We start from the raw sequence: 24944 nt of genomic DNA, 5'->3' as shown, positions 1-24944 counted from the left end.
TTTTAATCAATCATTTTAAAACAACTGAAATATAAAATAGAGTCAGTTGATTTGTGATTCAAAATATATTTCTTGAAAACAAAGGATGACCTTGGGAAAACTTATGAAATGTGTTTATTTTCTCTTTTTCACATAGGATTTCTCATCTTTCATCTTGTTTATTTTCTCTAGGCATCTACTGTTTCTCTTATTCTTGTCCCATCCACAAAATTTCTCTTCAATATCTCAAATAATTTAGTACATTCCTCAGATATGGCATCTCATTCTCCATCAGAATATACTTGTCTCATGTCTCAAGATTAAAGGTCATTTGCTACTGTTGTTTATGGGGGCTATAAGAATGAAATACTTTGATTTTTAAAATGGAACTACAGGGACAATATAAATTCAAAATTGTCTTTTTACATTGACTAGAACTTTTCTTAATGAATATCATTGTAGATTTTGTTATTATGGTCTGTTATGTATATGACACTCACTTCCATTAAATTATTAGATAATTCAGACTGTAGAATCAAGTCTAATTACATTTGCATTTAACTAAGTATATAGCACAGTATTTAGCACACAGTAGATGGCCAGTTAATCATAGTAGATTTATTAAGTAATTAAATCACTGAATTTAAAATATAATTTCAAGATTTTGAAAGTATCAAGGGAGGGAAGATAATTTTTTTTCTCAGGACCATAGTTCAGTTATTATGTTTGAATATAATTTTAAATAATAAGACCTTACTAGTAGATATTAATTTTACTCTCAAAAACTTGCTCACTATTTTAAAATTACTTTTCAATATACTTTTGGTTTAATTGGTGGGTTGGAACTTACCATTTCTGAGTGCAACTTGCTTGGTCTTTTCCCACATTTCAAGATTTTATTTATATTTCTTACTCATGCCAATTTTAAACAGATCTTTAGTCTCTGGTTTATGGTGTTGATAAAGTGAAGAGGTAGTCACCTATTTTACTGTTCACATTCTTAGGTATTCAGAATAGTCAGAAATCTTCTTATACTGCAGTTCAACATATGATTATAATTTTCAAACTGTTACTAAACAGATTGATCTACTAGTTTTAGATCTTCAACTTTTTGTCTAGCTATATAGAATTCTTTCTTTCTGTCTTCTTTCACTATGATGGGTTCAGAAGATGTTTCTCAATGGAGAGGGTCTTTATTCCCAGAAGTCCATTGGCCACACTCTTGCCATGAGCTCTGCCATTCCTGAGCTCTGGCATAATCACATGATGATAGGGTAGTATTGTTCTGCGGATGTTCAAATTTTTCAAACTCCTAAAAAGTCTGATTTTTTCTTCTAGGGGGTGATTATTTCATTGTATTCATTTGTTGTTTATCTTTCTTAGAAGTTTCTTACCTTTTTCTGAAGACTTTATTTTGATGATACAGGCACAGAGTTTGGTCGAATTCTTAAAAGAGATTTTAGTCTTTTCTACTTATTATCTACAGTTTTACATTGCTCAGCATCCTAGATAACATACTCCAAATTTTCCTAGCTCAAATATTGTTCTCTTACCCTATAATTCTTTCTGTATCAATGGAAGACCTATTGAGAATTTTATAGGCATTTGAGTTTTCTGCCTTCTGAGAAATAGTACACATTATAGAGAGCTATCCATGACCTTGAACTTGCCTAGTATATAGTCATCCTTGGTCATTGTTTTCTCATCTTTATACATCTGAATGAGCACACTTGTTTCTACTTAGTATTATTGAATTCAATATCAAAGGAAAAGCATGATATCCAAGAAACAACAAATTCTAATTATTTTCATGTGTCCCTAGGTGAGATAGCCATCTGGATATCTGTATTATAAATGATGGTCTTGGTAAAGTTTGATACTTTTCTTTAATTACTTATTAAATAAGCCCTGTAGTAACTTCTGAATCTCCTTGTACCAATCACTAAACAATATTATGGATCAAAAAGCTTCTGTTCAGATCACATGGTGTCAACATTTCATTCTTTTAAATGGCAGTATAATAGAGAGGTAGGAGGCTATCCCTAACAGAGTGAGTTCTGGAAGGAGGTGCCCTTTGTACATTCATAAGCCATGCAGATGGATGACTCTTTTGATTTCCCTGATGTCCTTCCTCGAACTCAAACAATGAAATACTTAACCAGTATTTGTCAATGTTTTGTCAACCCAATGGGCAAACAGATATTTCTAGTTGTGGAATACCTTTGAAGATTTGATCTGCAATAATGAGGATAGACATCAAAATGGACTCTTCCACAGTCAAAAGTCAGTACATTTTCAGTGAAACCAAATGTCTTGTACAAGTCATAAGTAATAGTGGCATTTGTCTCCAAATGATTCTGAGTATTCTAACATCCTCAAATCTTTGTGATTTCTTGTGGGAAATGTCTAAAGTAAGTTGATTATTCAATGAATGTTTGGTTAAAGACATCTCATGAATGTGAGAAAATTCTACAGTTTTTTTTCATCTGTCAGGACCAGGGAATGTACTTCTGGACATGAATGTTTGGTCTCCTTCTCATGTTTGTATTGGACTTTTGGCTTTCTTGTATTAGTGACTCCCATAAAAATCCATTATTTTACGTGACTGTACAATGTTGTCAAATATTTCACCAGTCAAATGACAGGGCTTAAAAAATGGTGTTGATGTGACTCATTATAACCTGAATCTTTGTAGCATCTCTCATCGATTTTCTACATAGGGAAAATGATTTTTGATAATGACCTCTCATTCTACAAGACCATAGGAAATAGCTTACTCCAAAAAGGAGCATTGTTTCTGCAGGCCTTGTCAACACAATTACTGAAGAGGATCAGTCTGTTTTCTGAGAAAGTGATATAAAGAACCCAAATCTGATGCTTTATTTAATTGAAAATAATTTTTTCTCATAATTTATCCTTTAAGTACGTAAATTGGAGTGAAAGAACTGGTTCTGGTGTTACATGGATTTGTATTTTAATTCTGTCACTTGTATCTTGGAATCCTGGGTCAAATTATTTAAACTAGCTGACTTGAATTCTTTACCTGACATTTATGATAAGAATACTATTCAAATCATAGGGTCTTTGTGAGTAAAATGTGGAAGCATATGAACACTTGTCATAGAACTTTGTGCATAGGACAGTCCAATGAATGTTAATAGATACTATGATTGTTAATGTCATTGTTAACACTGTTGTAATAACGAGTAAATATCAGTGAGGAAGAATGTTTATAATACTTATTTCTATGTATACTTTGTGTTCTGGAGATCTTATTTCATTTACATATAAAGAGATGGCACTAAAAACATTTAGAAATGGTGTCGATAGCCTCTTTATGAAAAAGTCAAACTGTTCTTATGGACCATTTTTATATAAAGACTTTTAATATAAAGAAACAATCCAAATAATAATTTTTTTGAAGACAATATTGCAGGAAACTAAGGTACTGATTTCCATGACGATAATTTCCTGGTGACCTAATCTGACATGGGAGCAGAACTTGAAGAATCTACAGGAATGAATTGACTATTTAGCCCATGCCTTTTTCATTCTGAGATTTTGTGTCAGATAAGGTTTTCATAGAGTCATATGTCTATTAATTCAATAGTGAGCTCTCTTGTCAGTGACTGAATTGCTGATTTTGGTGTTTTGGTTAAATAGAAATGTCTATATATGCTTATAAGTACCAACTATGTATTTAACAGTTGGTTGAAAGTCAAGGTGTCTGACTCAAGTTAGATGATTTATTGAGGACGGTTCTATACACCTGCTGCTATGGACTGAGTTGTGCCCTTTCCCTATGTTGAAACCATAAACCCAATGTGACTATATTTGGAAATAGGGCTTAAAAGGAAGTAATTCAATAGAGTCATGGCTGTGGGACCCTGATATGAAATAATTAGTGTCCTTATAAGAAAAGACACACCAGAGAGCTCACTCTCTCTACCATGTGAGGACACAGCAGGAAGGCAGCCATTGAAAAGCCAGGAAGACAGTGCCCACCATAAACAGAATCAGCTGGCACCTTGACCTTGGACATTCCAACATCCAGAACAGTGAGAAAATGGATATATTTCTGTTGTTTAAGACCCCTGGCCTATGGTATTGTATACTGTTATGCAACCCAAGCAGCTTAATTCACCTCCCAATGGTGTTGTGCTATAGGCTGGTTTGAATGAGCTCAAGTGCCTGAGTAAATCTTTATTAGAAACAAATTTTAACAGCGTAGTCCCCAGAAAAGATAATTTAAGGTGGAAAATAGAAGAAAAGTGATTAAAATTAATTTATTTTCATCTGATCCCTGTTGAAATGCTGTTTTTTTTATTGTTGTTCAGTTACAGTTGTCCTACCTTTTTCCCCACTGTTCTCCCCTGCCCTGTCCCCCCACCATTGTCCATGCCCATGAATCCTCTTTCTTTGCCCCTTCTCCTTCTTTCCCCCATTATCCCCCTCCCTTCTCCTCTCTGGTCATTGCCAGTTTGTTCTTTGTTTCCATATCTCTGGTTCTATTTTTCTCATTTCTTTGTTTTGTTGATCAGGTTCCACTTATAGGTGAGATCATATGGTATTTGTCTTTCACTGCCTGGTTTATTTTTGAGAAGCATTTTGTCTGATAAGTCATAAAGAATAATAATAGCTAACATTTATTGAGCTCATACTATGTGTCAGGCACTATTCTAAGCACTTAATATATATCATTTAACACATTAATTATTAAAACAAGACTAGATTATAAATATCCATATTATCCTAATTTTGTAGATGATTAAACTAAAGTAATAAGAGTCTATCTGTTCAAGGAAATATAATTAGTAAATGATACATCTAAGACTTAATGCAGCAGTATGGCTTCAGAGTCCATTCTAATAGCTAACTCATCATGCTGAACTACCTAGGTTAGTTGACTTATCAAATAAAGCTTTTCAAAATTATCATTTGCATGTTGAATAATGTGAAAAAGATGACTTTGAGAAAATCTCTGACAGTCATTACCCTACAAAAATATCTATATCATGGATGGGTCCTTATTTTCAATGTATATTACTAGGCCTTGTTCTAGTAGTTTGGATAAAAAACCTTAAAAGTGGAGTTCAGGAATCTGTGTTACTAAACCACTTATGACATTATAGTTTAAGAAAACCTAGCCCATAAATTTAGCTGTTAAACAAAGTAGTAAAATGCTGTCCTCATAAAGAAAAATAATCTCTTAATTGATGTTTCAGATTTTTATGTATCTATCCAGTTAGTATTTACAGAAGTTGATTTATATATAGCTTTACAAAGAGGAAGACAGCTTTATGTGGTACACTATATCCAAAATGCCATATTCTGTGTTCCTACTTTGGTTTTCAGAGTAGTTCAATTGGTAGATTTTTAACAAGCTTGATTATCTGGAAACCCTGTTGTAAAAATGAAAGTTAGAAATGGTATATTCTGTCAGAAATCAACAGACACTAATTTGGTGTCTCATATAAGAAATGCAGAATAGTAAAAATATTGTTGATAGTGTACTTTTTATCCAGTGAACAATCCAATACAAAGAGTTCACAACCACATCCTGCTTAAGTGTCAACAGACATATAAAACTCCCCATCTCCCAAAGCAGGTCCTATTCCACTTTTGAACACTGTGAAAGATTCTCCCTTGCATTAAAATGAAATCTGTCTTTTAACATATCCCAAACTTTGGCTTCAGCTTTGCCTGTTGGAGGCAATCCAACACAGTGTACTCTATTCCCCACATGGAAGATCTTTAAATATTTGAACATAGTTGCATTGGTTCTCTTTTCCCCACTCTCCACTTTGGTGTCACCGTCTCCCATTTCTTTGCTTACTGCCCAGTTCCTATGGCAACATTTTTAAATACATGACAAACACACTTTCAATATAGTTTATACTTAACTTTTTACGTGTGTTGGAAGATTACAGTGTTGTTAACTTCGAATTTGTAATGATTTATTCCAGTGTTATATTATGATGTGAAGAAAGTGGGACCCAAGTATTTTTTCATTCAGGTTTATCTATGAATGGAAAAATATAACTTTCAAGCAGGAAGGAGTTCAAGTAATAAAAAAGAAATATCATAAATTGAAGAAAACATGATTAGAAGATTCAACTACATAAAATAAGCAATATCTGTGCAGAAAAATATGAGAAAAATCAAGTGAGAGTTAGAAAATATTATCTATATATGTGTGTATATATACATCTATGGAATAGAGAGAATAATAATAAAAAGAAATATCACTTGTCATTACTATTCCATCCTCCGGTTTCAGAACTTGGTAGATGGCCATAACTGGATCAGGATGAACTCTCTCTGAGCATGGTTGCTTCTTTACCACATACCTTCCCAGCTCAGGCAATCACTTAGCTTCTAGATCACTGCAAAAGGCTAAAAGTTTTCTCTGTTTCTCAGATACTCCCTAGAATCCATTTTACATCAAGAAGCCAAATGAGTCATCTCCCTTCTTTATTTAAAATGCTCTGTTAGCTTTTTATTACACCAAAAATAAATTCCAAACTTCTACCTGTGGCCTAGGCTGTGATCATTTAGCGTGCCTCCCCAATGGGAGGTCCTTCTAGGTCCTAAGACTTTCATTTTCCATCCCCCTATGCTGGGTACACTTTTCAGGTTTCTTGGAAGGTTAACTTTTTTCATCAGATCTCAGCTTGGATACCATGTCCTCATGGAAGTCTTCTCTCACTCTACCTACAGTGGTTTTCTTCTCTTAGTCATTGTTGGTCACATTACCATCTTTTATTATTTTTGTAACACTCATTATGAACTGATATTGTTCTGTTTGCTTTCTTAATTATCTGTCTTTCTCCAGTAGAACCGTGTCCTGGAAGCAGTAATGTTGCCTTTGTCTTTGGTATGCAGAACAGTGGCTGGCACGTGGCACTGACTCGGTAAACACTTGTTAAATGCCTGGCTCACTGGCTGGTTCTTGGCCATTGGTTTCTTGGCATCCATCTACTTTCTTTCATTCTACATGATATTTCATACAGACAATATTTTAAACAACACCTCACATTCAAGTTACCTTTCAGTGATACATTTCATCCTGTGGTGTACTCATTTATATTCTTATTCATATTAATAGAATTATTCATATTTCATAATCACTGGATATGTGAAATATAAATATCTAGACTGGAAATTAAAGGTCTTCAAGGAGTTTAAACGCTAAAATAAAGCTACAACAAAAGGAGCATAATATCAGTTTTTAAACATTACAGTTTCTTCATAAATTTTCAAGATTTATTAAGAATTTTATTTTGGTTCAGCTTTGTTATGTCCTACAATACTGTCTGCTTAGCTGCAAAGAGACACATTTTCTCTCAGTATATTTAAAGTGACATCTTTGATTGCTGCCACAGGATCACTCAAAGCAGAACAGAAGAGTGCCGTATGCCACAGTCTGGTCCCTGGATGAGGAGTTTCATAGCGGACATGCTTCTCGGCAAATGTCTGGACGTGCATATTAGAATGTATTCTACCTTTTATGACAGTTGTAACACATCCCATCTGTTTTCAGAAGGTTTTTTTCTTCATTAACTGTCAGTCAGTTGGATGTAATAGATTCTTCCTACAAATATTATTCATAAACAACACTTCACTGTAGTTTAAATCAACAGGTGAACAGCTCACTTTAAAAAGCAATGACATTTTAAAAGTTTTTTTAGTTTTTCAGAACACAGTTCTCAGAATATATTTTATGGGTTCATCACTGGTCTTGTGGAGCCTAAAAGCAAACCAATTCGGTTCAGTGATTCAAATATTGTAGACTTATAAAATACTTTTCCTCAATAAACAGTAATTTAGAATATATGAAGGGAGGCGGTTCAGACATACCTTTACCAATCATTCTTTTTAATATAAAGAATTTGGGAATCTATAAATTAATTTATAAATTTGTTAAAATTCACAGTATATCTTACTTATCTTATTGTTCAAAGAACTGCTTTTTATTTTAGAGTTTCACAATTTCTCAGTTATTAAAGATTCATAATTATTTCTTTATTCATATTTAGCTGAAGCTTTAGTTTTTTGTTAATCACTCACAATTCTATAATTTTGTTTCTATTATTTTATTTGAATTTTAGCTATATTTTATAAGCTATGGGACACTAAAAAATATATTTTTCTCACACCCCACTATGTCACAGTTTCCAAATAATATTTGCCTCCTTTCTTCCCATATTGGCTCTTCTACATAATTACATTTCTGCAAGTGATTTCATTATTGTTTCAGTTTCCTGAGCTTAAAAATGTATTTTTTCCTTTTCAGTTAATTCCTTCCATTTCCCCCATAATTAGGAATTCTTATTAGATCTTCTTCACAATGTCTTAAGTTTGTTCTTAACTCTCCAATCTCCTGCTGCTCTTCACAGTAAAGAGCTAGATTACCTCATAAAACAGCCATATTGGTTTCCCACTTTATTGCTTGAATAGCGATAATGTTTCATTGAGTAAATATATGCTCAAACATCTTTTGCTCAAACATCTACTATTTAATCTGACCCTATTTATTTTCAGTTGTTTTACCTTGTCCATTTCCAATATGAACTCTCCACTTCAGTTCAATTTGAGATCCTCATGATCTTCCTCTACCTTCTCTCTTCTCATGGCTACTTCTCTGCTGAGAGTCAGTGGGCATGAGTGAACACGGTTCCTGCTGGGTGCCTGTGCAGATGAGGCCACCTCCAGAACCATGGTTGAGCAGGGCTGGAGCCTGGTTCTGGGACTGCTTCTGGACCTGGGGATCTTGGGCCTGTTACCTGGAGAGCAAATGGAGTTGGCTTCCACCAGGTCCCTGGGCATGATCCTGCCAGGTCCATAGGTGGGTTCTCCATAGTTGGGTTCTTGGGTGCACAGAACTGCCTCTGGACTCTGGTAGAGAGAGGCTGAAGCCAGGTCACAGAGCTGATTCAGTGGCGGCAGTCAAGTTCAAAGTCAGTGGGTCTCTTACCAAAGGCACCAACAGGCGTGGGTCCTCCTTGGTCCTTTGGTGGTTTGGGCTGGTAGCTGGACTGTGGATAAGCAGGGTTAAAGCTGAGTTCACAGAAGGTCAGGACTATTTCCAGATCCACAGACTGCATCACTGGCATCAGATCTGAAACATGGGTCTGGACCTGCCTTATCAAATTGGCCCTCCGTAGTCCTAGATTCCACTGGGGTTTCCCAACCTCTTACCTCAATCCCAGGGTTCCCCCAAACACAATTTTATTCATAGGATGGCTGCCAAATTGTGTTTCTGTGAGGGTATGAGGATGGGGAACTTTCTATTCCACCTTCATGCTAACATTACTCCCTATATATAATTTCAAACATAGAAGCACACTTGTTTTAACTAGTAAAGGTTTTATGAGGGGAAAATTATACTTTTAAAAGAATTGGCTGTCACTCAAAGTTGTCTCCTTCTGTTTCCATCTATTCTCCCTTTACTCTCTTTAGCTGCACCACTCTTTCCCTCTGGTAATCATCATTCTGCGGTCTCTGTCTATGAGCTTGTTTGTTTGTTTGTTTGTTTTGCTTAATCCCTTTGCCTTTTTCATCAGCTCCCTAACCCCACCTCCACTCTGACAGCTGTCAGTCTGTTCTCTGTATCTATGAATCTGTTTCTATTTTTTTAGTTTAATTTGTTCATTAGATTTCACATATATACAATATATAGATGACATATTCTAGGATTTTATACATGAAACCTATATAATTTTGTTAACCAATGTCACCCCAATAAATTCAATTAAACAACTTTTAAAAACTGATTTGACCACTTAATTGTAGCCTCATATTTGCAGCTTATACTTTCTCTTCTAAAGCATCAACAACAGAAAGGATAGAGGGTGACTTAAGTTTGAAAGCTGGACATATATGTCTTCTCCCATTTTTAAAATGTGTACATATTTTCTCTTCTGCCTCTTCCTTCTACCTCCTCCTTCTACCTTCTAGTTTCTTCCTTTCCTGCGAATGGATTAGAAGCTGGGGGTGAGAAAGAGAAGTACTTGTCTGAATTGGAGAAGCTGTGCTGCACGGGATAAGATTAGACCAGGCTTCCCTGGTTCCATCACTAGCCAGCTGCATGATGTTAGGAACTTTGCACAACCTCATGTTCCCTTCTATTATTCTAAGTATAATATGGTCTGCATAGCAGGACTGTAATGAGGACTAGAATAAGGGCATCTAGTCGGTACTTTCAAGTGTTCTAGTTATAATCATAGTGATTATTATTATCAGCCTAGATTATAAAAGTCTAGACTGAATTAGGAAGACTTGAGGATTGTGACTTTTCAGATTGTGACTTCTTAGATTGTGACTCTTCAAGAAGGTTGTGAATGAGTTCCAGTATCACACAGATTATCACCAGACTTTGGAGCAAAAGTGCAATACAGACTTAATTTGGCTTTAAAACTCTTCCATCTCCCTTTCTGAGCCTTCTCTTCCTCTTGCTCTCTTCTTCACCTGACATATATGCAGTAGTATCATGGCTAACTTAGATTCATATTCCCTTTAAGACTTATATTACTTCATTCTCCAAATTTGTGTATCCCCTCATTGCTTACATTGGAACTCGCTCTACCTGAGTAGTATTGCATAGCAGTATGCTATCTAAGTGGGAAATAATTAAAAAAGAGTAAAGAGAAACTTCTTCTCCTTTTCTGTTTACTTCTTACATTGTTTTCCACACTTCATTCTTGGTTCAATTGCTTTGTTTCATAGGTTGATCATTCTTATAACAGCCAGTGACTTTTCTCCTGTTTCTCTGATTTATTATAAAAACCTATCATAGTGCTTTAAGTATTCGTATTGCCTTGACCAAATTCCTGTTTACTTCAATTCCAAAGATTTGTTTTTAGTGCCTAGTTCACGATTTACCTGTTTAACTTTCAAATTTATGATGTATGATATTAATTGGGTGACATTCATCTTTTCAAATTGTTAGCAATTTTAAAATGATCTGTGATCTTTTAAAAATTAATGAAGTCCAAGCAGTGAAGAGTAAAAAACTCAGAATTGCAAACTTTAAACTATTAGTAAAATCAGTTCCTTCTTTTTCTATATTAGTAAGAGGAATACAATGATATCTTCCCAAATAATATTTCTTTTCAAACAGGTGATCAAGTGATATGGATTGGATACTATGGCATAGTGTATAACCTGGTAAAAATGTCATGGGAACTCCGAGGAGAAGAGGAACAGGATGGACTTAGAAACTCAATATGGCAAACGTTGCAGAAAATAAAAGACCATGAAAAAGATGGGCGGGTCCATATTGCAATAAATATAGCTAAGGTAAGATAAAACACTGGTCAATCCATTGGTTCTTCTAGCAACAGGAAGCATGTGTCCCAAGGAGAAAGGTATGTCCACAGTCAGTATCAGTGATACAGCTGAAAACACAACTTTAAAAATTTAATGCTGACCTATTTTTAGTTAAAGATAAAAAGGTAGGCATTCTGGTTAAATGGCTTGAAGAGGAGAGTTGATTTTGGGGGAGAGTAATTGTCCTGCTTTGGACTTGTGCCTTTGAAAAGCATTTGTAGGTACAGTGACTGTGAATCCCAATTTGCAAAGGTTAACCTGGGTTGGTGTGTAATTTTCCAGCTTCTGTATTAGTAGTGAATTAATTCATTCTCAAAAGACTCTCCACTTGGATAATAAATTATTTAGGGGTGTGTGTGTGTGTGTGTTTTCTTTCCAGCATTAGACAATGTAAATTACAAATCTGGACTCACTAACACTAAAATTGTTTTCCTTAAAGTTAAAAATGTGTAAGTTCTTGTTTTTTTCTAGTTCTATTTAAATGGCAATATAAATTGTTTTCTTCACTTTCAAAGAAAATTGTTATAGAATTAGCTATCAATTTTTCATAAAATACAAATATGATTTTCTAGTGATGCTTTATCCAATCACTGAAAATTTCTGGTTCTTTCCAGCTTTCACAGATGTAATTATCCTAACATTTTCAATGTCCTGTTTTCCAATAACAATTATGGATATGAATTAATATGAACAAGTAAGAAGAGCAAATAAGGAATTCAGTCTGCCTAACTGATTGTCAAAGCATATAGGTGGGTCATGGCAGAGAGTAGCTACATTCGAGATTCTTAGTAAACCTCTGGCTCGTGTGGCTCAGTGGATTGAAAGCCGGCCTTGGAACCAAAGGGTCCCTGTTGGATTCCCAGTCAGGGCACATGCCTGGGCTGCTGGCCAGGTCCCCATCAGGGGGCATGCGAGAGGCAACCACGCATTGATGTTACCCTCCCTTCCCTCTCTAAAAATAAATAAAATATTTTAAAAAAGAGATTCTTATTAGAAAAAAATCTTAAACTCTGCTTTTTAACCATAAGTCTGATTTGGAATATGGAAGACTATATGGAAGATTTAGGAAATAAATCCTCCTGAGTTTCATGTACTCTTTAGACCTTATTATTGATTTTATATAAGCAGTTTCCTGGAGCTTAAAAAAAATAAAAGTAACATTTCTGGCTAGTTTCTGACAGAAATAGAGAATGCTATGTATTCATCTCTCCCACTCTTATAATTTTCTTTTTGTTTTTTGTTTCCATTTCCATGACATTTTCAATTATTTATATTATTCTCTGCCTTTGTATCTGTTTTTATATGCCACTTCACATCTCAAATAGATTATACTTTAAGTAAATAAGCCAACTCAAATTTGTCATTTCTATAATTAGAATTCTATTTATTTGCCTGTTTCCAGGGTTAATTATTTGGTATAAGGTAGTCTTTTTTCCTCAGAATTTTTGTATCTCAGATAACTACATTTGAAATTCATAAGTCAGTTAATCAAACACACTAAATATTTTTTAGATGCCAAATCCCAGTAAAGACCTATTACTCAAGCAGTCAGCACTGAGAGTAGGAGAATAAAAGCAAAGGTATAACCAGCTAATTTTTCAATGCTCAGTGAGAAGAATTCTAAAAGATGTTTTCATTTATTTTAATAGTAATGTGTGGGGAAGGCAAGTTTTCCTCAGAGAAAAATCTAAATTACACATTTCTAAAAGCAGTTATATACTAATTTAGGTACAGTGAATATTTAATATAAGAAATAAGATTATTTTATATCAGGTGAATTAAAAGATACAATTCATTTTAGACCTGCTTTTTATAAAAGTTAGTTAGGATAGAGGCATTTGATTATTAAACAATGCAATATATGATTTATGGATATAAATGATAAAGCAGCTAGCTGGTGATTTTGAAATATTTAATTTATTTCAAATTTCCTTACTTAATACTATGATAGTATAAGTATGTAAATGAGAAATTATATAAAAGCTTCTATCAAAATCTGTAAAAAGTATGAAATATGTATGTGTTGAGTAACTAAGTCTATTGTGCCATACTGAGTTCTATGGAGGAAACAAAGAAGTCCAAAACATGGACATTTATACAATAAATTTTACTGTCTCACCCAGAAAACTCAGTCTCCAGAAATAGCACCAGAACAATACAAATAGCTAGACCCATCAAAGTTCATGACACAGGCTGGGAGTTCAGATAAATGTTTAGTCTCTAACTTACTTAAAAAATTGTAAGTATATTTTACTGATTATGTTATTACAGTTGTCCCATTGTTTCTCCCCTTTATCCTCCTCCATCCCGCACCTCCCTCCTGCTAGTATTCCCCCCACCTTTGTTCGTGTCCATGGGTTGTACATATAAATTCTTTCACTTCTCTGTTCTTATACTATTCTCAATCTCTCCCTATCTATTTTGTATCTACCAATTATACTTCTTATTCCTTGTACATTTTCCCCCCTTCTCCTCCCTGCTGATAACTGTCCATGTGATCACCATTTCTGTGGTTCTGTTCTTGTTCTAGTTGTTTGCTTAGTTTGTTTTTGTTTTTTGGGTTGGGTTGTTAGTTGTGAGCTTGTTGTCATTGTACTGCTCATAGATTTGATCTTCTTCTTTCTCTTAGATAAGTCCCTTTAATATTTAGTATAATAAGGTCTTGGTGATGATGAACTCCTTTAACTACATCTAATCCAGGAAGCACTTTATCTGTCCTTCCAGTCTAAATGATAGCTTTGCTGGATAGAGCAATCTTGGATGTAGGTCCTCACTTTTCATGACTTGGAATACTTCTTTCTAGACCCTTCTGGCCTGCAAGGTTTGTTTTGAGAAATCAGCTGATAGACTTATGGGGACTCCTTTGTAGGTAACTCTTTTCTCTTGCTGTTTTTAAAATTCTCTCCTTATCTTTCATCTTGGGCAATTTAATTATGATGTGCCTTGGTATGCTTCTCCTTGGGTCCAACTTCTTTGAGATCCTCTGGGCTTCCTGGGCTTGCATATCTATTTCCTTTGCCAGATAGGGGAAGTTTTCCTTCATTATTTTTTTCAAAAAGTTTTCAATTGCTTGTTCTTCCTCTTCTCTGTCTGGCACCCCTATGATTCAGATCCAGCATCTGAATGTTTGAAGTTGTACCAGGGGTTCCTAAGCCTCTCCTCATTTTTTTTGAATTCTTGTTTCTTCATCCCATAGTGGTTAACTGTTTATTTCTTTCTTCTGTTCCAAATAATTGATTTGAGTCCCAGTTTTCTTCCCTTCACTGTTGGTTTCCTGTATATTTTTCTTTATTTCACTTTATATAGCCTATACTTCTTTCTTTATTTCATGTCTGTACACAGGCATTTCTTTGAGCATCCTGATTACCAGTGTTTTGAACTCTGCATCTGATAGATTAGCTATCTCCTCATTGCTTCATTCTTTTTCTGGAGTTTTATGTGTTCTTTCATTTGGGTCATATTTCTTTGTCTAGGCATACTTGTTACATTGTAAAGGGTGGAGCTTTAGGTGTTCACTAGGGCGGGGCAACCCATGTGGCTGCATTGTGGCTCTGTGTGAGGAGGAGGGGACTGAGAGGGAACAACACCATTTGCTCAGCTCTTTTCTGGCTTTCAGTCACTTCCTTTGCTACCCACAGACAAATTGAGCCCTTCTGATGCTGATTCCCAGGTGGGTGGGTTTGTGTGTGTTCTAGGACCTTATGGGTACCTCTGATGGACTCTCCTGTGAGACTGGAATTTCTCCTGCCACCTCAACACCCCCCACAGAGGTTTTGAAGCTTTATTTCCCCACATTTCAACCCTGGGTTGCTCAGTGTGTCTCGGTCCCCAGTTGTTCCTCCTGCTTTATTCACATGTGAATATAGGACTGCCTCTCTGTAAGCCACCTCCTTGCCCACCAGATCCACTAGCTGTTGTCTTTCCAGGCACCCTCTCTGCCCTGACTTCCCATCTTCACCCCTCTACCAGTGTGGATGAATGTTTCTTCTTTAACAACTTGGTCATCAGACTTCCATAGAGTTTGATTTTCTGGCAGTTCTGGTTGTTTATTGTTTTAAAATTGGTTGTTGACCTTCTTTTGGTTTTTCGAGGAAGCAACGTGTATCTACCTATGCCTCTGTGTTGGCTGGAAGTTCATAACTTATTTCTTATATTAATGATGAATAAGTTATTGTCACCTTTAAGTAGTATTTGAGTTGGAAACTTAAATGATAAGTTACATTAAATGATTCAAGGGGCAAGGTTGAAGAGAGCATCTTTTAGTTAAGAAAATGACATGAGCCAAGCAGAAATAAGAGCATTGTAAGAGAGCCATCAGTTGATTTACCTAGTTGGGGAAAAATGGTTTGGATCGAGCAGTAAAGGCATTAGACTTGAATAATGTGTTTGGGTTACCAAACTAAGGTATTAGACTTAGGGATGTTTCATAAAAATAGAGATGCTAAGTAAAGAAATTCATTTTAGGAAAAAATTTTCCTTCTTTTTGAATTTTAATGGTTTTGGTAATTTTTGTCAGATAAAACTCACGTGTATAATTTCCTATACCTTTTTTTTTTTTGAATAATGAAGTACTGCTTTAGAATTTGTGGTAAAAAGAGTAATGGAGCCTGATTTATGTAAGACTCCTCATATCCACATCCTTGCATCATTCCCTCCACACTCAAATATTAGGCTTGACTATTTGGCTTGATTTGAACCATATGACAATACTAATGTCATACAAATGGGAATTTGAAAAAGGCTTACACATTGGCACCTGCTATCTCTTGTTCTCTACAAACGCTGTAACTTCTCTGTGAATAAGCCCAAGTTAAACAGTTGGAGGATCAGAGACAACAATGAGCAGAGACAAGCCATCCTAGCTGATCCACTGCTCCTTCCCAAGACTGGCCAGTCCCCAACTGTCCTAATAGCTGATGATGGACACATGAATGAGACCAGAAGACCCATTCTTTCAAAATTTTTGAAAGGTGAAGTAACTTGCTCATGGAAAGTTACTGTATTAAATTACATTGTTTGATATTATGTTGAGTAATTACTGTATTCATGGAATTAAAAAAAAAACACTTGATGGTATGTAATAACCTTTTAAATGTTGTATATTTGCCTTGATGTTATGTTGCTTAAGGTTTTGCTTCCACATTAATGGGTGCAATAGTCCACAATTTTTATTTCTTATATTGTAAAATTTTGTACCAGTTAACCAAAATAAAGGAATGAGTTGGGAAAGTGATTATTTCTTTCTCTATCTTCTTGAGGAATTTTGTAGTATTGTCATGACTGCTTCCTTAAAAATTTTGTAGAACTTGCAGGTAAAGCCACTTGATCATGGATACTCATAAAAAGGTTTTTAACTGTAAAATAGATTTTTACAGTTTACTTTTCACAGTTATATACCTTCTCAGACTTAATTTTTTTGTATTAGTTTGGCATATTTTCCCTAGAAATTTGTCCGTCTCATCTGTATTTTAAAATACATTTTATAAAGTTGCTAAAATATCTTTCTATAATAGTTTAAGGTCTTGAGAATCTCTTATGATCTTCTTTATTCTTGACTTTTCTTACTTTTGCATTTATTATCTTTTTAATCTATCATGCCAAGGGTTTATGAACTTTTCTGTCCTTTGAAAAACAACTCTTGATACTACTAATACCAATTCTGTATATTGTTTTCTCTATTTCTTTAATATCTGATATTAAAGTTTATTAGTTTTCTTTTTCTTTCTGCTAATTTCCTTGCACTTATTATGTTGTTTTTTTAAATTATTAACTAGATTACTTTTCATTGAATTATACCATTTCTCTTTCCTAATATATCTCCCTCTACACATAATATTTTATGTATCCTGAAAGTTGTGATAAATAATATTTTAATTATCATTTAGTTCAAGAGTTTCTAATTTCTACTATTTCCATTTTGGACCATGGGTTATTGAAGTTTATGGCTTAATGCCCACATGTATGGAGATTTTATTATTATGTTTATGATTTCTATTTATTGTTCAATGTTACTGAGTTCAGTGGCAATACTTGACAATACTCTCATCCTTATATTTTTTAATAAAAAGTCTTCTTTTTCTATTATGAATAGGACCATACTAGTTTTCCTTTATAAGAGTACTTTTGATAGACTCTTGAATATGTGGTGTACCTATCTCCATCGTTTTATGTCAAGTCCTCTGAATCCTTATATGTATCTCTCTTTGGAGAACTAGCATGTTTTTAGCCTAAAATTATTGTCTTTTCATTTGAACTCTTATTCTACTTATACTTAATGTCATTGCAATATACTTGTGTTTATTTCTTTAATTCTGTATCTTGTTATTTACTGTTTGTACCTCCTGTTCCTTTTCCTCTTTTTTACAATCTCATTTTATGCCTTTTGGGGGAAGGTTTGTTTTCATTGTCCCATTCAATCCACCCGTTTATTTGTTTGGTGGTTACACATTCTTTTACTTGTTAACCCAGATGTTACAAAATGACTCTTTCATGTACTGAGGCCTAATGTAGAGAAATTTTATAATATCCTGGACAATAAAATGGTCTTATAATATTTTAATTCCATTTATTGCTTACACATTTTTCCTGTTAAGTATTTTAATTGTGCATGTATGTGTATCTGGGTATGTTTGATGTGTGTATTTAGATTTCAATATATTAACACTGTTTTATACACTTGATATTCTTTAGATTCATCCACATATTTACATGTTTCTTTCCTTACTCTTTCTTCTTGAATCTGACCTTCTATATGGGATTATTTTACTTCTGCTCAAACAAAATTCTTTTCTATTCTTTTCATGAGTATCTGCTGGTGACTCATTTTTCAGTTTTCTCTTACCTGAAAAAAATTTTATTCAATTTGATTTTGAAGCATAGTTTTATGACTAAGAATTCTATGTTATTATAGATATGACATAAAGTTAAATGTCTAATCAATTGTTCTGTTTATTTTTTTCTAGCCAGTGTTTTTCCCTTTAGTCATAAAGATTTTTTAAGTGTATTATTAGTTGGTATATTTTTAATATCAAGTGCATAAAAACAAATCTGTACTAGGTTTCAGAAGTAATAATGTCTGAACTAATTCCCTTAAATTCTCCAAACCTAATTATTCAAAGACCAAAATGATTCGTATGTGTGCAGTTCCCTGTTTTTCTCCGATGTCCCTGTGCTTACTTATCATTCTGCTCTGTTCCTGCCTTGTGATCTGATTTTCCTAAAGTTCACAGCTGAAAATTATCTCCTTTTATGCTTAATTTCTCTGAGGAAAATAATAGTCATATTTATTTCAGATTTTAAAAGCTGCCTTCTTTTTTTTTTAAGATTTTATTTACTTATTTTTAGAGAGGGAAGGGAGGGAGAAAGAGAGAGAGAGAAACATCAATGTGTGGTTGCTGGGGGCCATGGCCTGCAACCCAGGCATGTGCCCTGACTGGGACTCAAACCTGCGATGCTTTGGTTCGCAGCCCGAGCTCAATCCACTGAGCTACACCAGCCAGGGCAAAAGCTGCCTTCTTAAGGGAGTTAATAATGATACTGTAGAATAAGTTAAACAGCTAAACAGCAAATATATAATAATAGCAAAACAATTTCAAAAGATAGAGCATACTTTTTTAAAAAAATGAGCACATTTGGTCTATAGGTTGAATTTCTGAAAGCAAATATTCTGGATTATTAAAACTATATTTTCTGGTCTGAAATAGTCTAAATACTTTCTATATCAGTATCTTTACAAATGTGTTTAATTTTATAGTAAAACATGATTGTGATAAGCTCAAAATTTCCTTTCTTTTTGGGGGGGGCACTATCATGGCAAGACTATGATAATAAAACTACAGAGGTTATTTATCCCTGAACATTTTTAATTTTTCTTAATAACTTACTAATTCCTATGTTCCATGGAACCGGCATATTATTGCTCTGTGACAGCTCCTTGGGCAGTATGTTTTATAGTATAAATTAGAAGCTTTCTTACACAGTTATAAAAACTCTGTCAGTCCTCATATGCTGCCTCACTGCTCAGCGTGAATGGAGACTATCTGAAAAGAATCTATGCAGAGAAGGCTTGTGTCTCAGATGCTTTGAACTAAAATAAAATATACATTTTACTCCTCTTTCAGTTAATGCTAATGAGTGTTTACAGGACAACCTTTATTTTTTCTTTCCTGACACCTGGGTCCCAGAACTTACCTCATATAAAGTAATCACCATATTACCTATACAGAGTGCAGACAGAGCCTCAACTGTAAACTAATGGATAGTGGCAAGGATTAATTTTTAACGGTTGAGTATACCTGAATTTTTATGAAATTAAGTAGACATTTTCTTTTCATACTTTAATAATAAATATGCAATTCATGAGATAAACTGTTGAACTTAATAAATAAGAATTTTTACTGAATATGTCCATTTATCTATATAACTGGAAAATCCATTACTAACTATATCATGTGCTCCTGTGTTTTGTATGTTTTTTAATTCATTATAACATTCAATCACTTACAATTCTTGTTATATCTGTTCATAAAATTTGATGTTTAATAGAGGCTTGAGGAGAGATGAGATATTTAAAAGCATATTTGAGATGAAAAACAATTCTAAATAGATTCCTAAACATGAGTCCTTCAAGTGACAAATTCAATATAAACCCAACTGTTGCCCGAGTATTTGGAAAAGAAATAAAAAACTGTCATATACTCGCAGTGGCATAATAAACAAATGTTAATTGATGTGTATTCTGTGAAATGCTTCCAGGGAGACTTGCAATGAGCAAGGCTCTTCTGTATAGGCAATTCAGCAGCATATGTTGGCACACCTAGGAAAAGCCATCACGTATAAATGCTTTATGCCATCTGGTATATGACTGAAAATATCAAAAAGAAATATGTACAGCTAAAATGAATAGGTGACTTTATTTAGAATACCTTTGACTCATCAGGTAAAGCACTTTGCGGTTTACCATTTCATGCTGAAATCTTTAAAATAAAATCTGTTTTCACTCTTAATGCTATTTCCATGCTTTTAATGTACTCTATAAAGCAGCAAAAGAGAACAAACAACACTGTTAGTCTCTTTTCTCTCAGTACCTATCTCTCTCCTCCTCCACATATGCCTCCTCTGTTGGCATAAATGGAAACTTTGTATGGAAAGAGAGATGTATTTTTGGAAGAATAAAGTCTTTTTCGATACCTATTAATAGAACTCCAAAGTAATAACTATATTGTTTTAAGAGAACAAAAATATTTGTAGAGCTTTTGCAATGAACCAGGCACTGTGCTAAGTATATTATATTAACACATGTAAGCTGCATAGTTCTTTACCACCACCACCAGCCATACAGAGAGGGAATCTGAGTCTTAACAGAAATAACATAAGTGATATGCCCATGAGTGAGCTTAACCCAAAGCTTTACTCTGCCATTTCTACTGTGCTGTGCTCTTTTTAAAATTAAATATAAACAAGAAACTAACATTTATTGAAAAATTATTTGTATGCCAGATACTGTGCTAGAAAATGTGTTCAATTTTTGTGTTTAATCTTTTTAAGTATATTTTATTGATTATGCTATTACAGATGTCCCATTTTTCCCCTTCCCCCCATCTGATATCCCCCTTCCCTCTAGCAATTCCCCCCTCCTAGTTCATGTCCATAGGTCATGTGTGTAAGTTCTTTGGCTTTTCCATTTCCTGTACTGTTCTTAACATCCTTCGGTCTATCTTTTCCTACCAATTATGCTTTTTAATCCCTGTACCTTTTCCCCCATTGTCTCTCTATCTCCTCCCAGATGATAACCAGATATAATCTCCAAATCTACAATTCTTTCCTGTTCTAGTTGTTTCTTCATTTTTATTTTTATTTTTTAGGTTAGGTTGTTGATAGTTGTGAGCTTGTTGTCATTGTAGTGTTCGTAGTTTTGATCTTCTTCTTTCTCTTAGATAAGTCCCTTTAACATTTCATATAATAAGGTCCTGGTGATGAACTCCTTTAACTTTATCTAATCTGGGAAGAACTTTATCTGCCCTTCCAGCCTAAATGATAGCTTTGCTGGATAGAGTAATCTTGGATGTAGGTCCTTGCCTTTCATGACTTGGAATATTTCTTTCCAGCCCCTTCTTGCCTGCAAGGTCACTTTTGAGAAATCAGCTGATAGTCTTATGGAAACTCTTTTGTAGGTAACTGTCCCCTTTTCTCTTGCTACTTTTAAGATTCTTTCCTTATCTTTAATTTTGGATAATTTAATTATGATGTGTCTTGGAGTATTCCTCCTTGGGTCCAACTTCTTTGGGACTCTCTGAACTTCCTGGACTTGTATGTCTATTTACTTCACCAGACTGAGGGAGTTTTCTTTCATTATTTTTTCAAATGAGTTTTCAATTTCTTGCTCTTCCTCTTCTTCTTCTGGCACCCCCATGATTAAGATGTGGGGATGTTTAAAGTTATCCCAGAGGTTCTTTAGCCACTCCTCATTTTTCTGAATTTTTGTTTCTTCATCCTGTAGTGGTTGACTATTTATTTCTTCCTTTTGTTCTATATTCTTGATTTAAACCCTAGCTTTCTTCCCTTCACTGTTGGTTCCTTGTGAGTTTTTCTTTATTTCACTTAGTGTAGCCTTCATTTCTTCTGCATGCATTTTCTGGTCTCAGTGAGCTCTCTGAGCATCCTGATCACCAGTGTTTTGAACTCTGCTTCTGATGGATTGGCTATCTCTGTTTTGCTTAGTTTTTTTGTTTTGTTTTTTGCTGGAGTTTTGATCTGTTCCATTATTTGCATCACATTTCTTTGTCTCCTCAATTTGGCAGCCTCCTTGCATTTGTTTCTGTGTATTAGGTAGAGCTGCTTTGACTCCCTGTCTTGGAGCACCTATTATGCTGTAGGGGCAGAGCCTTGGGTATTTGCCATGGCAGGGCAACCTGCTTAGCTGCTTCGTGACTGTGTATGTGGGGTAAAGGTCAGGAAAGAAACAATGTTTCTTGCTTGGCCGTCATCCTCTTTCTAGTCTCTTCACCCTTTCCTGTATGTGACTGGTGCCCCTCTAGCTGTTGTCCTGGTGGTGGTTCCCAGAGCAGGTGGGCTTAAATACATTCTAGGATTGTGGGTGTCTTTGAATGGACTTTTCTGAGAGATTGGCAGTTACTTCCACCTCCACAACCCTCACTATTTTTTTTATAGTCAAAAGTTATGAGGTTTTATTTTCCTAACACTGGGCTGCATATTCTGGCCTGGGGCTGGGATTGCTAACTCCCCAGGTGTTCCTCCAAGTTTTTATCTGCCACACATTAATGTAGGACCACCCGTTATGCTGGCCACTGTCACTGCTGCCTCACTGACACCATACCGCATCCTCTTCACCTCATCTCCCTATTTCCACTGCTCCTACTCACCTGGATGAATATTTTTTCTCTAAATCCTTAGTGGCTGGACTTCCATACAGTTTGATTTTCTGGCAGTTCTTGGGGTTTTTTGTTGTTTTGTTTAGTTTAGTTGTGAGGTTAGTTGTGATTCTTCTCATGGTTGTGTGAGGAGGTGAAGCATGTCCACCCACACCTCCGTCCTGGCTAGAAGTCCCTCTTGTGTTTAATCCTAACAATAAATCAAGAAGAGGGCAGTATCATCCGATGTTAGGAATAAGGAAATGTGCTCACAGTGGTTAATTAACATGCAAGATCTAACAACTAATAAGTCAATAAATGAAATACCCCTACTAGTTTCTTTTTAATCTATTGTTCCAGTCCTTCTGAAACTTCAATGCATATGTGGGAACAGAGGCTGATATTCTGTATTTGTGATACATATGATATCAGGAGGTAATGACAGTAATGATTGCCTGAGGACCACAATTTTAGTAGCAAGGAGTTACTTATGCTGTCCTCTTTTGTAAGATTTTATAACTCCTCTAGGAAATAATCTTTGAGATGACCAATGAATCACTTTTATTTAAATATTGAGGTTTAAAGAAAAAATTACCATTTTTCCACAAACCAGTTAAACAGTCCCAGCTCTAAGATTATTTAAAGATAAGTAGGGAGATAACAGAGACAAGCAAGAGACAGAGATAGAATTAGCTAAAAATTGTGTTGCAATGGCTTAATATCCTATTTCTTTTTCTTTTATTCTCTCATGTATAGGGTAGTGTGAATTAGCTTAAATTGTGGTATCTTTGCTACATCTTCCTAGTTATTGATGGAAAATTCAGAACTCTGGAGAGGCCTTTCTTTTCTTTTTTATTGTTATGACATCATAATTCCTTGAGGAATTTCCTGTTGTGTTAACTTAGTCATCATTCTACCAACCTACATTAATGGCAGTTTTTACCATCTTTATGCCAAATACAAAGATATGCTCCTTCATATGGTTAGAATACATGTGTGTGAGTAACATGTTTATATCAACAGACAGAAAAGGCATTTGACAAAATCCAGCAGACATTTATGATAAAAATTCTTAGCAAAATTGAAATACAAGGAACATACCACAACATAATAATGGCCATATATGACAAACCCATAGCCAACATCCAACTCAATAGGCATAAACTACAAACATTTCCTTAAGATTAGGAAAAAGAGCAGGATATCCACATTCATCATTTTTATTCAACATTATACTGGAAAACCTAGTCACAGAAATAAGACAAGAACAAGAAATAAAAGGTATCCAAGTTAGAAAGAAAGAAGTAAAACTGTCCTTATTTGTAGATGACATGATTCTGTATATAGTAAACACTAAGATTCCACCAAAATACTACTATAACTGATAAATGAATTTAGTAAAGAAGCAGGGCATAATATTAATATTCAGAAGTCAGTTGCATTTTATATGTCAATAATAAACTATTAGAAAAGGAAACTAAAATAGCAATTCCATTCACAATTGCCTCAAAAAGAATATGATACCAAGGAACAAATTTAACTAAGAATATAAAAGACCTGTACTTGGAAAATTATAAGATACTAAAGAAAAAATTTGAAGAAGATACAAATAAGTGGAAGCATATCCCATGGTCATGAATAGGAACAATTAACATCATTAAAATGTCCACATTACCCAAAGCAATCTACAGATTCAATGTTATTCCTATCAAGATACCCATGGTGTATTTCATGGAACTAGAACAAATATTCTAAAAATTTATATGGGACCACAAAAGACATTGAATAGCAATAGAAATCTTGAAAAAGAAGTACAAAGTTGGAGGAATCATGCTACCTAATATCAAAATATACTACAAGGCCAGAGTAATCAAAACAGCATGGTACTGGCATAAAATAGACATACAGATCAATGGAACAAATAGAGATCCCAGAAATAAAATCATGCCTTTAGAGTCAATTAATATTTGAAGAAGGAGGCAAAAACATACAATGAGCTAAAGATAGTCTATTCAATGAGTGGTGTTGAGAAATTTGGATAGATACTTGCAAAAAAAGAAACTAGACCACCTTCTTATGCCACACACAAGAATAAACTCAAAATGCATTAAAGACTTAAATTTTAGACCCAAAACCATAAATGCCCTGAAAGAAAACATAAGCAGTAAAATTTCAGACATTGCTCATAGCAATATTTTTTCTGATATATCTATCTCCTCAGCAAGGGAAACAAAAGAAAAAATAAACAAATGGGACTACATCAAA

General features: G+C 34.5%; 1 protein-coding gene across 1 annotated transcript in view; it reads left to right on the top strand.

Annotated features, from left to right (window-relative positions):
- TMEM232 (transmembrane protein 232) overlaps positions 1-24944 on the top strand; it is a 171454-nt gene that overhangs the window by 59163 nt on the left and 87347 nt on the right. Inside the window, exon 11 of the mRNA XM_036020644.1 lies at positions 11102-11280. Within this exon, the coding sequence (XP_035876537.1) occupies positions 11102-11280 (179 nt within the window). The remainder of the gene's footprint in view (positions 1-11101; positions 11281-24944) is intronic.

The sequence above is a fragment of the Phyllostomus discolor genome, chromosome 3 (assembly GCF_004126475.2).
Source record: "Phyllostomus discolor isolate MPI-MPIP mPhyDis1 chromosome 3, mPhyDis1.pri.v3, whole genome shotgun sequence".
NCBI classification, from domain to species: Eukaryota; Metazoa; Chordata; class Mammalia; order Chiroptera; family Phyllostomidae; genus Phyllostomus; species Phyllostomus discolor.
The sequence above is the reverse complement of the archived record's forward strand: the minus strand, read 5'-3'. Positions and strand labels throughout refer to the sequence as shown.